This window comes from Neolamprologus brichardi, chromosome 18, assembly GCF_056152115.1.
Source record: "Neolamprologus brichardi isolate AB-2024 chromosome 18, ASM5615211v1, whole genome shotgun sequence".
Classification (NCBI taxonomy): Eukaryota; Metazoa; Chordata; class Actinopteri; order Cichliformes; family Cichlidae; genus Neolamprologus; species Neolamprologus brichardi.
In genome coordinates this window covers 30,236,647-30,248,989 of record NC_142121.1, presented here as the reverse complement: position 1 = coordinate 30,248,989, position 12,343 = coordinate 30,236,647, and the positions used below count along the sequence as shown (strand labels likewise).

Sequence of the window (12,343 nt, the reverse complement as noted above, 5' to 3'; positions counted from 1 at the left end):
TGTAAACTGTCAGTCCCTATAAAGATAGTGGACAGAAAACTATCTACAGCAGGTGAACAGTATATGAAATCCATGTCCCTAATAAATATGAAGAAAATCTAGCACCTGAGAGATCTGGCCCTTCAGTTTATCCAGCTACTGTTCACTTAAGTCTCATCAGACAAGGTCTTCGTGGAAGGGTGGCTGTCAACAAGCCATTCTTAAAAGGAAACGGGAAGAATGGGTTGAGGCATGCCAGATAACACAAGACCTGCAATGAAATCAGTCCAGGTCTTATGCAGTGACGGATCCAAATGTAAAACCTTTGGTGTGTGATTCTTATATAATGTTTTTTTCTTCTTTGAGGGCTCAAAGTGCTTTATGCAACCTGTCTCATTCACCTGTGGTTGTCACTGTGTACAGAGGTCAAGAGAGAGGTACAACACTGGTCTATATGATGTATCGCTGTCTGGTTTGAAGCAGCATTTTAACCAGTACCTTATATAACCTATTACACCTCGGCAGCTCCTTTACCTGTAATGTTTATTTTTGGCAGTTGCTCAAATATTAAGAAGTGGTGTAAGAGTGTAAGATTTGATTTCATGATTCTTAGGTGAAAAACACTTTTCTAGAGTTTGGAAAACACCAAATAAAAAATTCCTATTTATATTTAAGAAATGACAAAAATGTACCATTTCATTTGCCACTGTGGATAATTTTTATTCAGTTCATAATTACAAAAATCACATTTATCAAACCAAACACACACACAGTGTAAACTGTAATGTGAATCCGGGAATTGTGTAGGCATGCAGTGTTGTATTTTTCACAGTCGGGTCATACAAATTTGAGGACGAGCTTCTTGGTGAGAGTGTAGTTGGGCTGTGGCATTTGTTTGTGGGATAAATACTCTCCTTTGCTGACCTCCCTGTTCACACGTGTCAGGACAGTGAGGATATCATCCATCTCCTGTCTGGAAGGAACACACGTGAAACAAAAAGGATACATCTTGGATCATTTTAACAAAACACGCAGCTCATGCCAACACCATGTTTGAAAGCACCAAAAGCAGGAAGACAGAAATGTACAGAGATTTGATGCATTTGATTTGTCTTCCCTGATGACTTTTGAGCCTCAGAAAATGGGTGTAATTTTAAAACAGTTAAGACTGTGCTTTTTGTAAAACCCCTTGAATGAAAGCACAAGGTCTGATTGTGTGAAAATGTATTGAGGCGCTCTACAGAGGAAAAACTACTACATTTGTGTCTTTGTCCATAATTCTATGGACCAAACTGTATGTAACAGAAATTACATTAAAAAAAATCTACTTTGTTGGAAACTACTGCACTATGACCTTCCCATATGACAGTAGTATGGTCTGCCAAAAAGAAACTAATCACTTCAACTCACCTTCTTGCTGCTACTGTCAGCTGCTTGCACAGCTCCTGGATGTAGATAGATCCCGTGACTGTGTTTCGAAATGATTTGAATTCCTCCACAGTGGCCATGCCGATCAGAAAGTCTGCTAGTTCAGGCACTAGCACTGCCTTATCAGGGATTGAGGCGTCTGATTGCAGTACTCCTTTGTTTTGGTTCTCGTCCTCTCTGCTGCTGGGATAGTATCCTTTCTGGTATTCTTCACCCTGACAGGCTTGAATGAAGAAGAGTTTGGGCTTCCCTGCCAAGGTTGAGGCTCTTCCACTTGTAAAGGGGTCCGTCAGCTCTTTCAGGAACACCCTTTCCCCATCAGCGCCAAAGACACACCCCTTTTCTCCATGTGAAAGAACGCACACCACCTTAAATCAGAGGTAGATATATGTTTTATTATTTATACTAACACTACTACTACACATTGTCGATGTAACTGCTGTTACAATCACAGAGACATGCACTAAATGGTGACATTTTCAGAAATGTGCTGATCCCAGCTAAGACCATTTTGAGAAGACAGATACCGCATATCTGCACAGTAAATATGAAACAGTAGCTGGCTCATTAACTAAAGAAAAAAATGTAAATGTAATATTAATAAGTTATGGTTTTATGGTAAAGTATTTGCAGGTTACATTTAGCCTCAGAGCCTGCTGCTTCTTCTCAGATATCTCTTATTTAAAAAAGAAAAAAATTAAAATAATAAAAATAAGTGTAAATGTATAAAATGCATGACGTACTACAACTCTAAAGATGTGTGACTACGCACCAAGGCATCATGATTTGTAAAATTAATCCTGCCAAGATCATTTATTTTCTTCTTCATCTGCTCTGCAGTACAGTTATCGTGCATCTTCACTTTAAAACCAAAGTGAGTGAACACTTCTTTCAGAGTATCTGTGTCAGACAGAAAAGAAGCAAAAGAAGGATTATAAGTACATTACATGGTCATGGCATACGTATATATGCATTAATTGTTACAGGGCTCAGGAGCTTCCAGATAAAACAGTCATACATAAATCAGGTCATGTGACTGTTTGAAGTCAAGAACTGTACCTGCATCCTTCTGAGTTCCTTTTCGATCCTTCAGATGTGTTCCTGTGAAGATCTCATTGTTGAAGACCACGCACCAACCACGTGGGTTATGAGTCAGTGTGTAGTATTCTGACTACAGGACACAAACACAGCAAACAGGCCGATCGTAAATGTTACTGATGTGACAAAAGAATGAATGAAAGCATGAGAACCTGTGAATGGATTACCTGATCAGGAAGAGAGGTGGAATTTGTTTCTAGTTGTGCATCAGTGTTAATACTCTCTCTTTGATCTAAAAAAAACATTACAACAATGTAAACATGTATATCAATCACGAGTATGATAAAAATAACAAAAAACATAAGTGTGACAACAGAAGGTTTAACAAATAATAATCACAAATACATTTTAATAGAGACACTTACAGTTGTGCTGAGTTTCAGTTATAGACAGTGGCTCATGGGTCCTCTGTGGGAATAAAACAAAGCAGTCAGCAAACTGACAAACTGCAACATTAACTGCTCAGAAACACACATTTACAGACACACATATACCTCAATATCCATGCTGACATCAGGGGGTAACGTGAACTGCTGCCGTGGCTGACCGCCTCCTGTAACAATCACAATCATTTGATGGTGTTACAACACATTCAATTTCCACATGTATGTATATGTACATGTGCGGGTATATGGAAGTGGATCCTATACCTTGTCTGTACTCCTCTAAAGTAATTGCCAGTTGTTGATCACACTCTTGCAGTGCTTCATGTAGCAAGCTAACATCTGTCTCTGATAGTAAAGCAGATTTTTCCATTTCTGCAAACACGTCCAGCGCTGTCTGGAATGAAAAGAGAGAAAGTTTTTAGTTCACAGAGGCTGTTTGTGGGACAGTCATCATCTCTGGTGCCATCAAATCCACAACTCGGTTTCCATTTGCATCAAATGCAAAGCACAGAAAATAATACTGGAGATTTTAATTGAATTTAAGGAAAATACAAAACAGTGAGATTCCATATTACAGAAATTCAACCAAAGTAATAGACATTATTATTTACAAATAATCTATGCTGAATTAAGAAAGTTACTTGTGGGACTCCTCAAGGTTCAGTGCTCAAACCTAAACTGTTCAAACGGTATGTATATAAATTTATGTTGTTCTGGGATAAAAAAGTGAAGCAGCGTTTCAATACAATTTAAAGGGAATTGTAAGTTTTTAATTATGAATAAATTATCACTAACCTATAGCAAAATAAAGAAGAAGGCTAATTATATAATAACAGGAAAATTAAAAAACTAATTCCAAATAACGATGAATAACAGTTAAACAAAAGAGGTGTAAATAGATGGAAATAGACAGTAAATTGACACCACCAAAAAAAAAAATATCTTCAATTACAAAATTAATTGTTCCTTGTTAGTTTCACATAGTAAGGATGTCAAAGTCATTTTGATTTCAAGTGGGCCTGACCAGTGAAACACACCTTTCTGTCAGTGAAAAGACATTTAACTAATTTCAACAGCATATCTCAGTTTTTCTACACGACACAGAAATGCTGCTGTGGTAATCTTTCACCATGACTGTTTGGGTTTAAATTCTAAAAAATAAATGTGTCAATTTTCAGAGAAAATTCTGGTAGTTTGTTGCCTCGTTGCCCTGACTGGCCTGTAAATAGGAAACAAGAAATGTGCTTTTTTGTGTGGACACACAAGAAAACAACATCCAAAAACCTTCCATATTTAACATTGAAAAAACAGGAACTTTTCTGTTTTTTTAAATAACGTAATTAATGTGGTGTACTAGGGATGGTCACCAGAGAGATGTGTATGGGTAGGAAAAGCTGAAAAATATATTGAATTATAGTTAAAAAGAATTTAGGCCTTGCTTCACATTTTCTAAAGCTGCCTAATGGGCAGGATTGGAGTCTTTTCTCAGACTGATTCTGGACCTCAGGCTTGTACAACATCATAATAGTTAGAGGGATATCATGTGTTTGCTGATATATTCATTTCAGTATTTATGCATTTATATAAAAAAATAAACAGGAGAAACACCCTTCACCATATAACGGTTGCTGATGTTGTATAGTTCATTCTGCAGAAGGTACTCTAGTTATATGTTAGTTACACACATGTTGTGAAAGCTGCAAACACAACAACCAGCTGATCCAAGCAAAGTTGGGCAGAGTGTAAACAAATAATCCATGACCTCTTATGACAGTAAAAAAATTAATCTGGACTGTAAATAACTACATTTAATAAATAGTATGGAAATCTGTTTATGTTTCATGTGTCTGGAAAGAAATCCGCATTGGTTGCACTCTAGCTGCATGCAAAAATAAACAAATCCAGTTTTCCTGCTTTTACTTTTTTTTCCTCTTTAGAAGAAAACTCTTGAGAATCGATTAGTTTAAGCCAACCAACAGACTTTCAGTAAACTGCATGCTTTTATGATATCACTGATCTCAACTTTGCACTGATGATGTAAAAAGTACAAAATAATAAACTGCATTCAGAGGCTGGTAGTCTATTTGACAGAACATTTCAAAGTAAAATTACCAGTTAACTACTCTTAGTAGTGGAAGTGTGTTCTTTACTGTGCATACAGAATGAAAGGAAAAGTCGTTACATGCTGATCACAGTGAAAACAATCTAAATGTCAACTATACAGCTAGCCTTTGATGTTCAGTAAAAAGCTTCTCACTCAAAAGCAGAAATGAAAAGGTGGATTGGTGTGTTCTCACCTTGGACAATTCCATTTGTCTCCTGCCCAGCTTGTTAGTCAGTAGAAACTTCAGTTTTTCAAAGTTCTCTGTAGTGAAGTCATTGTATATAGAATACAGGGTCTTCCTAATGGTCAGAGAAAAACTTTTGATATATTACTATTCCTATGCTGCATGCTGTACTATTAAGATAAAAACTGAAAGCTTTTACCTGTAGTCTGACAGGACAGGACTAGCATCTGTTTCCTCTGGCGGTCTGCTGTCTGTCTCCAGGACCCTGAGGAGATCTGCTCGATGGATGGTGTCGAGCAGCTGCCTGAGGAAGGCATCGTTTCGCAGCAGACCTTTTTCCTCTAATCTCGAGAACAGGTCTTTTGCATCCTTAATCTGTAGGGAAAAAAACCCGCTCTTGAACATGAATATCCTAGGGCGTCATACTGTCAACGTGTTATTTAAAACAATTTTCCACAAACATGCTAACAAAACAAGTGTAAACACATTACAAAATATGCAGTGCTCACGTTCTCCAGGCGTCTCCTGGTGACTACATCACGGCATAAGAAGCAAAGTTCTGCCACTTCAGAAGAGCCCAGGCCCTCGTCTATGTGGGACAAAGTCAGCCTGTCCATCACGGCCTGGTCCTCAGCTCACAGCAATCTGCAGCTTTTATTGCTAACAGAAAACAAGTGAGCATGTTTTGATGGAGCAAAAACTGAAGTATTCAAAAACTTCATGCGTTGCAAACAAGCAATTTTAAATTAATGACTAAAGATCATGGCTAGAATGTTAAAATAATGACAACAATAATAATAATACCACACCGTACACGATAAGATGCCATTACTGCCCTACGTAGAAGCACCGCTATACTGTATGTTTTTACAGGGAAACGACTACATAGAGAACTTTGTCTTCCATCGCTGACCTTTCAACAGCGAACTGTTATATTGAACATTATTAAATGGCACAGAGCTTTGGATGTTAGGCCACATCATCTCTGACACCTGCAACATTTAAATGTTATTTACAACTTCCTATGAAAGCCTGGTTTTAAATTGTGTATTTGTATGGCAGCTTATACGTGACGCGGTGTCTTTCAGTCCTTCACTGTTTACTTTATTTCATGTTATTTTGGCCTCTCAATGCGTTTCTAGTAATCCCGTGTAGTCCCATGAAAAGACATCTACGTGATACGACAGGGTGACGTCACTAACACTACCCACCCCGCCGCCAGTTTTGTTTCTCTTGACAAAAACGAACATTAAAAAGTTTTAAGTCAATGTTACATAACGTGGCCCAGAGTTTACGCTAACAGTTTACGTCAGGTGAACTAAATTACGACGCTGAAACTTACCGCCGCTGTCTCTCGCTGTTAGTTTACAGCTCCTTAGCGAAAACGGCGCCTCTTGTTAAATGCGAGGAAAAGAACCCTTTAAAACAAATGAAAAATTACTTTTTGGGAGCGAAAAATATGCTGAAATATGTTTCAGTTGCTTTTATTTCCACTTTCTGTTAGAGCCGCAAATTCTTTCGTTTTCAGAGCAAGCGCCTCGCGTAACTGGGTGTGACGTCACGGTATAGGAAGTTGAAGTTGAGTGTCGGGTGCTGGGTAGAAAATTTTAAAAAATAAAGGCCACATAGGCCACATTCACACACAAACTATAGCGTTAGTGAGCTGACCAATATATTTTTCGCTTCACACTTGCCTACATGAGTTTACTAAGCTCAACTACGGCACATACTGGCACGTCTTTCATAATAAAATCCGTTTGTTTAGCATTGTAAACTTTTATTTTGAAAACTCACATGCTTTTTTTTTCTTAAACACGTACATATTTATCGGCAAAGGGCTTTGCCCAAACGTGTACAAGAAACCCAAACTACTGAAACTGAAAAACACCCAAACTTTATTTATCTCTCTTACTGGAAAGATCACAAAGTTTGAGTTTTGATCGTTTGTGTTCCTCTCCACCAAATGTCCACAGATACAACTAATTGTCAGTCACTCGGAATAAAAAACAAAATAACTTTCTAAATGTCAGTGAAGATTATTCTCATGAACAAATATATATGAAGCTTATAAAGAGACAGTTTGTGAGCATGTGATGATGTGACTAGAGGGACTGGGCTTCCTGGTCTGCGTCTGCAGGATGATTGGAGGCAAAAGGGGTGAAGTACTCTCTGGCAAACAGAAAGACGTCGTCTGGTTTCCTCAATAACAGCAACTGCAGGAAGTCAGATATTAGTGCTCGAATCTCTGGATGCTGTCTCAAGTATGAGGAGTGGTCGGCCTTTAGCTCTTCCTGCCAAAACAAGACATAAACACATTCATTTTCTGCTCAGATGGTCAGTAGAGTAATGGAAGTCTAGTATTAATCTCCTGTTGCACATGACCGGCTACCTTTCTGTCCAGGAACTTAGAACGCATCTGCATGTCTTCCTCCCACACAAGGGGGATCTTCTTGAAATCTACTGTAAAATTACAAATACACAAATATCACTGAATCTTTCATTGGAATCATACCTCTTATGTGTGAATATGTGTGTGTGGGATGTGTGTAACCTTTTTCTGCCTTTGATGGCAACTCTAGAAGTCTCATGGTGACTGGTGACCCCACCTGAACTCTGGTCACCAGATGCCTGATCAGAGAATATAACGAGTCAAATTGAAAGCACTAGTGTAACACATAACAGCAATAATAGCACTTACTTGTTATTCAGAAACCGCTTGAGTTAAACCAGAAAGTCCTCATGTATCACCAATATTCTTTCGCATACAAAAATCAGATGTGTCCTATTCCGTAGGTATATCTACACTTTATGGGAACCTTTCCCTTCAAAATGATCATTTTTAGAAACTGAATAGTTCCTAAGATGTCAAGGACACAAAGCAATTAACTATTCTACTATAGCTAATGTTATAGTTTGGACCCACAAAGAAGAAGCATCAATGGCTCCATTAGCAGTGGTTAATATTTGTGGCTAACATGTGAAAGATCTCTAGTTTAAGACCAGGAGGTGACATAAATCACAAGCAGACTTGTGCCAGGAGGATGCCAAATCAAACATGTGGGAAATAGTAGAAATTCTTCTTTTATTTACCCCTTTCCCTGTTTCATCCACACCTCTCTAACCTCACTTACTGTCGGAGTTTTCTTATCACTGGTGGGCTCCTTTGTTCCATACCTGAACTTACCTGGCACAGAGTATATAATGACTGCACTCCCTTCCACCTCACTCTGTTTGCTTCTGGACTGGGAGCAGCTAAGGTGAGTTAGCTTAATTTACTTATTTAGCTTTAAGTCAATGACTTGAAATCTAACCTTGTTTGGTCTTTTTAAGAGATCGCTAGTCCATGTGTGGCAATCTTTTGTGTAATTTAAACTACCTTTTTCTACAAGTTAAATAAACCCAACCACTGGGGAATCACTGATGGTTCATTCATACTGGTTGCCCATGCTGATAACGGTCCTCTCCTTTTAACCTCCTAACTAATGGATCCCTTGTGATTAAGGGAAGCATTCAATAAGTAGTGCTATTGTGTGATTAAAATGCTTTGTTGTTTAGTCTACATTAGTGACCTCCTATCAGCAGTAGGTAATATAAACATGAAACAGTGGGCAGCTGCAGTCTGTCTGGTGCACAGAGGGAGGCAGTAACACAGTCCAACAAGTGTGGGATGATGGAGAGGTACATATATTGAGCTTACCCATCATCCAGGAAGTAGCACTGCCAGGTACTGGAGTTGCCCTCCATGGACTGAATAATCCTCTCTACCCCAAATACATCCAGGAGCTCAGCCCCGACCTCTAGCTGCCTCTGACTCAGCTCTCTCTGAGCACAAAAGAGACCACAAACAGAGCTCAGTACTCAAACAAGTTACTGATGGACCAGGATGTCTTACACAGGCATAAAGACTTACAAAAGAGGTGTTAATTATGTGTAATCCTGGGTCTAAGGAAACAAACGTCATGTTTTCTGGCATCTTCCTCCTCAGAGCGATCAGGCGCATCAGCAGCAAGCTGGAGCCCTCAGTTACCAGCCCTCTCAGGACAGACATGGGGTAGGACATGCTCTCTTCTGTCACCTCCTGTACACACACACACACACACAAATGACAACATGCAGTAAATGCGCAACAGTAAGTAAGGATTTTGTAAATACTGGACTAACTCTTGCAAACTCTTGGACGTTGCTTTGAATGACTGTGGTACTGTTTCATTAATATATTAGTGAGTTGACCCATAAAGCAGTGGTTATCTGACCTCTCCCACAGTCGTAACCTTATGGATCACCATCAGCCCATCACGCTGCACCATGTGACACCTCTTGTCCACACTATGGCCCTCGAGCTGAGGAGAGAAGTATAAAAGCACATCAAAGGTGCAATATTTCCACTTAATGCATCTGCTGAGCTGAGTGAATGTAAAAAGAAACAGCCCGGAAAGGATTCAGCGACTCACCTTGACATATTCATGGTGATCTTCCTCCAGCACCTCCAGGTCAGTTGTTAGGTAGGCTTAAACAGAGTAAAGGGTATGAAGAGAAATACTAACAACAGGAAACAGCAAAGATCAGTTTGTCCTAGCATCCTCTGCCTGCTCTCACCTGTCACTGCTGTCCCACAGGGGCAGTCGTCAATGGCTCCGTGGCTCTGAGCATGAAGCATCATGCATGGCTGCTCTCTCTGGGCAAACTCCACCGTCACACTGAACTCCCCCAGCTCTCTCCCCCCCTCTGATACAGTCACCAGCGAGTCTGCAAACACACACTTCTGCAGCTCGGCAGGCTCTGAGAAGCAAAGGGACACAGAAGGTAAAGCCAAAGTGGACAGATTCAAATATCTGTAATGATTTTACGGTTTTTTGCTTTTCAGGTAGTTTTGGACTCAGCTGTTTCCTACCGACCATATTAGCCTAAATTGGATGCGAACTCACCGATGCCGGACATGAACGTGACAGCTTCGTCAGAGGCTTCCAGCTCCTGACGGTCTTCAGGTCCTTCAGTCCCCGCTGAAAAACCCACAGCAGTCTGTTCACCCAGCGTGGCTTCCATCTTTAAAACAGCCTGAAAAGTGTGTGGGAGCAACTTCACAGGACACTCGCCTGCCTCGACAGACAGTCTGTCTGGGAAATTTTATGCAAAGCAGACTTATCCCACACTTTTCCTGCTTAGCATTTTTCTGCTACGGAAGGGAAGCTGACGACCAAATCTCTGTTGGCATGGCAACGACGCTGCAGTACCGTAAAGACCATTATACTTGGGCATTGTAGGCTGACTATTCACCACCAAATCTAGAGGAAGGAATTATACAAAAATAGAGGCGCTATTATAATATATATATGTACATAAGCTAATAAAAAACAAAACAAAGAACACTGAGTACTATTCCTCCTAAAAACCAGCAATTCATTTTTGTGAATTAATTTACTTAAGTCTGAGATCTTTACATCAAGAAAGAAATTATGCAATACAATATATAACAGTGAATTCAGATCATAATTCTGATTGCAAAAACTGCTAGACAGAACAATCTTAAAAACAAAAGTCCTACTGTACTGTCAGGAGGACATCCTGGGCCACATTTGTTGGGGTCAGTCTAGCAGGCAACATGTTTGCTTTTCAAAATGATGGCCATTTCACATGTTATAGCAACAAGGGAGCTTACAAGGGAACAAGGGAGTTTTTTTTTTTTTTTTTGAATTTGATCATTTGAATTTATTTATTTAAAAGGGACAGTGCAGTTTAACATAGTTCAAGTGCAAGACATGAAACTGATGTACCGCACATAGGTTTATAGCTACTGCTAATTTTCAACAATTGTCCCTTGTTGGGCTTACAATCTAAATAGATACATTTGTAGATATTATGTTTCTGTTGCTAAAAGTCAATTTTTTTTTCATTCAATATTCTTGGCAATTCTTATTTTGAACTTAGTAGAATTTCAGAAATGTACAGTAAACCTATCCCACTTAACCTTAAACAAATGTTTGATTCAGTGTCCTTTGTAGTGGACAGCAAGACTCCCACATTTTCAACCTGTGTCCACACTTCAGGAAGCAGAGGGCTGAGTGATGTAGAGTTTTTTAAATTCTGGATTTCACTCAGTCAGACTTGCATATAGGATGAGATGGAGGAGTGCAGGGAGGTGAGAGTCAGAGGGCACACCAGCTTCTGAGGAGCCTGAGAAGGAAGCCACTGTCACTTATGGACAAGCGTGTAACCAAAGGTGTTTTTTGGCTCTACCCGTTCTTTCTTTATGGATTCAATTTCAACCCTATTAACACTGGGTTGAAAGACTAACAATAAACATTAAAACAGGGCAATTCTGTCTATAACCACCATGACTGGAGGATCATTGATTACATCAGTGATCAGAAAGCCAGGTTCTTGAAAGTGTCAAAGCACACAAACCACAGGGAGATGCTCATCTCTGCAGGCAGCCCAAACATTTATAAGCTGCATATCATACATTAATATCTATGACATGACTTGAATCTGGATATATTCAGTACTATTTATAGCAATTTCAATGCGTATAGACAGATTGTTTAAGACTGTTACTTTCCAGCACTGCCCAGAAGACTTCAATGTGTGATCAGGGGATCAGACGATAGAAGGCCAGTGCAGATGTTTCCAACAGCACTTACGCAATACCTATTAACCATAATAGGCTTCAGCTGTGGTCTCTTTGCTCCAGCACAGACCACTCAAACACTGGGATGTCCTTCTCTGAACTTCACCTTCCTTTTTTAAATCAAGTATTTCCCTTCATCTAACAGTTCAGAGATCCACATGAAACAAACAAAACAAAATGAGGGACAGAAGAAAATAAACAACATTTTTGAAAAAAGGTTTTGCTGGAACATGTTTCTTTCAACCACATATAGTAGCCATGGTAATCTTTCAGGATTTGTGGAGGGAGAAATCAAGTCAAACTGTTCTGAAGCAAACTGATGTATTCTGAGAGAATTAAAAGACATTATAACAAGTTAAATGTAACATTTTTATTGTTACTAGCAGGAGAGTGTTGTGAGATTTGTTGTTTGAAGAAAAAAAGTAACCTTTTTGATTGATTAGGTAATGTTACTAGGTTTAAGAATGTAAAGGCTCAGTTTAGGAAAAGCACCCGTGAAGCTTCACTGCAGCACATGTAAAAACCTCCCAACACAAATA

At 39.3% G+C, this 12,343-nt stretch overlaps 2 protein-coding genes across 3 annotated transcripts; both read right to left on the bottom strand.

Moving 5' to 3' along the window:
- Positions 1-673: 673 nt before the first annotated feature.
- On the bottom strand, positions 674-6,829 carry casp8 (caspase 8, apoptosis-related cysteine peptidase). Its single transcript, XM_087831534.1, has 12 exons — positions 6,522-6,829; positions 5,689-5,839; positions 5,379-5,554; positions 5,189-5,294; positions 3,156-3,285; positions 3,000-3,058; positions 2,871-2,913; positions 2,673-2,737; positions 2,467-2,578; positions 2,180-2,307; positions 1,390-1,775; positions 674-952 (listed from the first exon to the last, which is right to left on the bottom strand). The coding sequence occupies exons 2-12, from the start codon at positions 5,794-5,796 to the stop codon at positions 817-819; spliced, it is 1,449 nt and encodes a 482-aa protein (XP_087687660.1). The 5' UTR covers positions 5,797-5,839; positions 6,522-6,829; the 3' UTR covers positions 674-816.
- Positions 6,830-6,959: 130 nt separating this feature from the next.
- On the bottom strand, positions 6,960-10,384 carry catip (ciliogenesis associated TTC17 interacting protein). 2 transcript variants are annotated; one of them, XM_087831541.1, is made up of 9 exons: positions 10,105-10,384; positions 9,776-9,958; positions 9,631-9,686; positions 9,433-9,519; positions 9,090-9,257; positions 8,877-9,001; positions 7,731-7,807; positions 7,569-7,639; positions 6,960-7,470 (listed from the first exon to the last, which is right to left on the bottom strand). In XM_087831541.1, exons 1-9 carry the CDS (start codon positions 10,220-10,222, stop codon positions 7,282-7,284), a joined length of 1,074 nt encoding a protein of 357 aa, XP_087687667.1. In that variant the 5' UTR covers positions 10,223-10,384; the 3' UTR covers positions 6,960-7,281. The 2 variants fall into 2 exon arrangements, with proteins under 2 accessions (XP_087687667.1, XP_087687668.1); XM_087831542.1 differs by having other exon boundaries at positions 7,569-7,636.
- Positions 10,385-12,343: the final 1,959 nt, after the last annotated feature.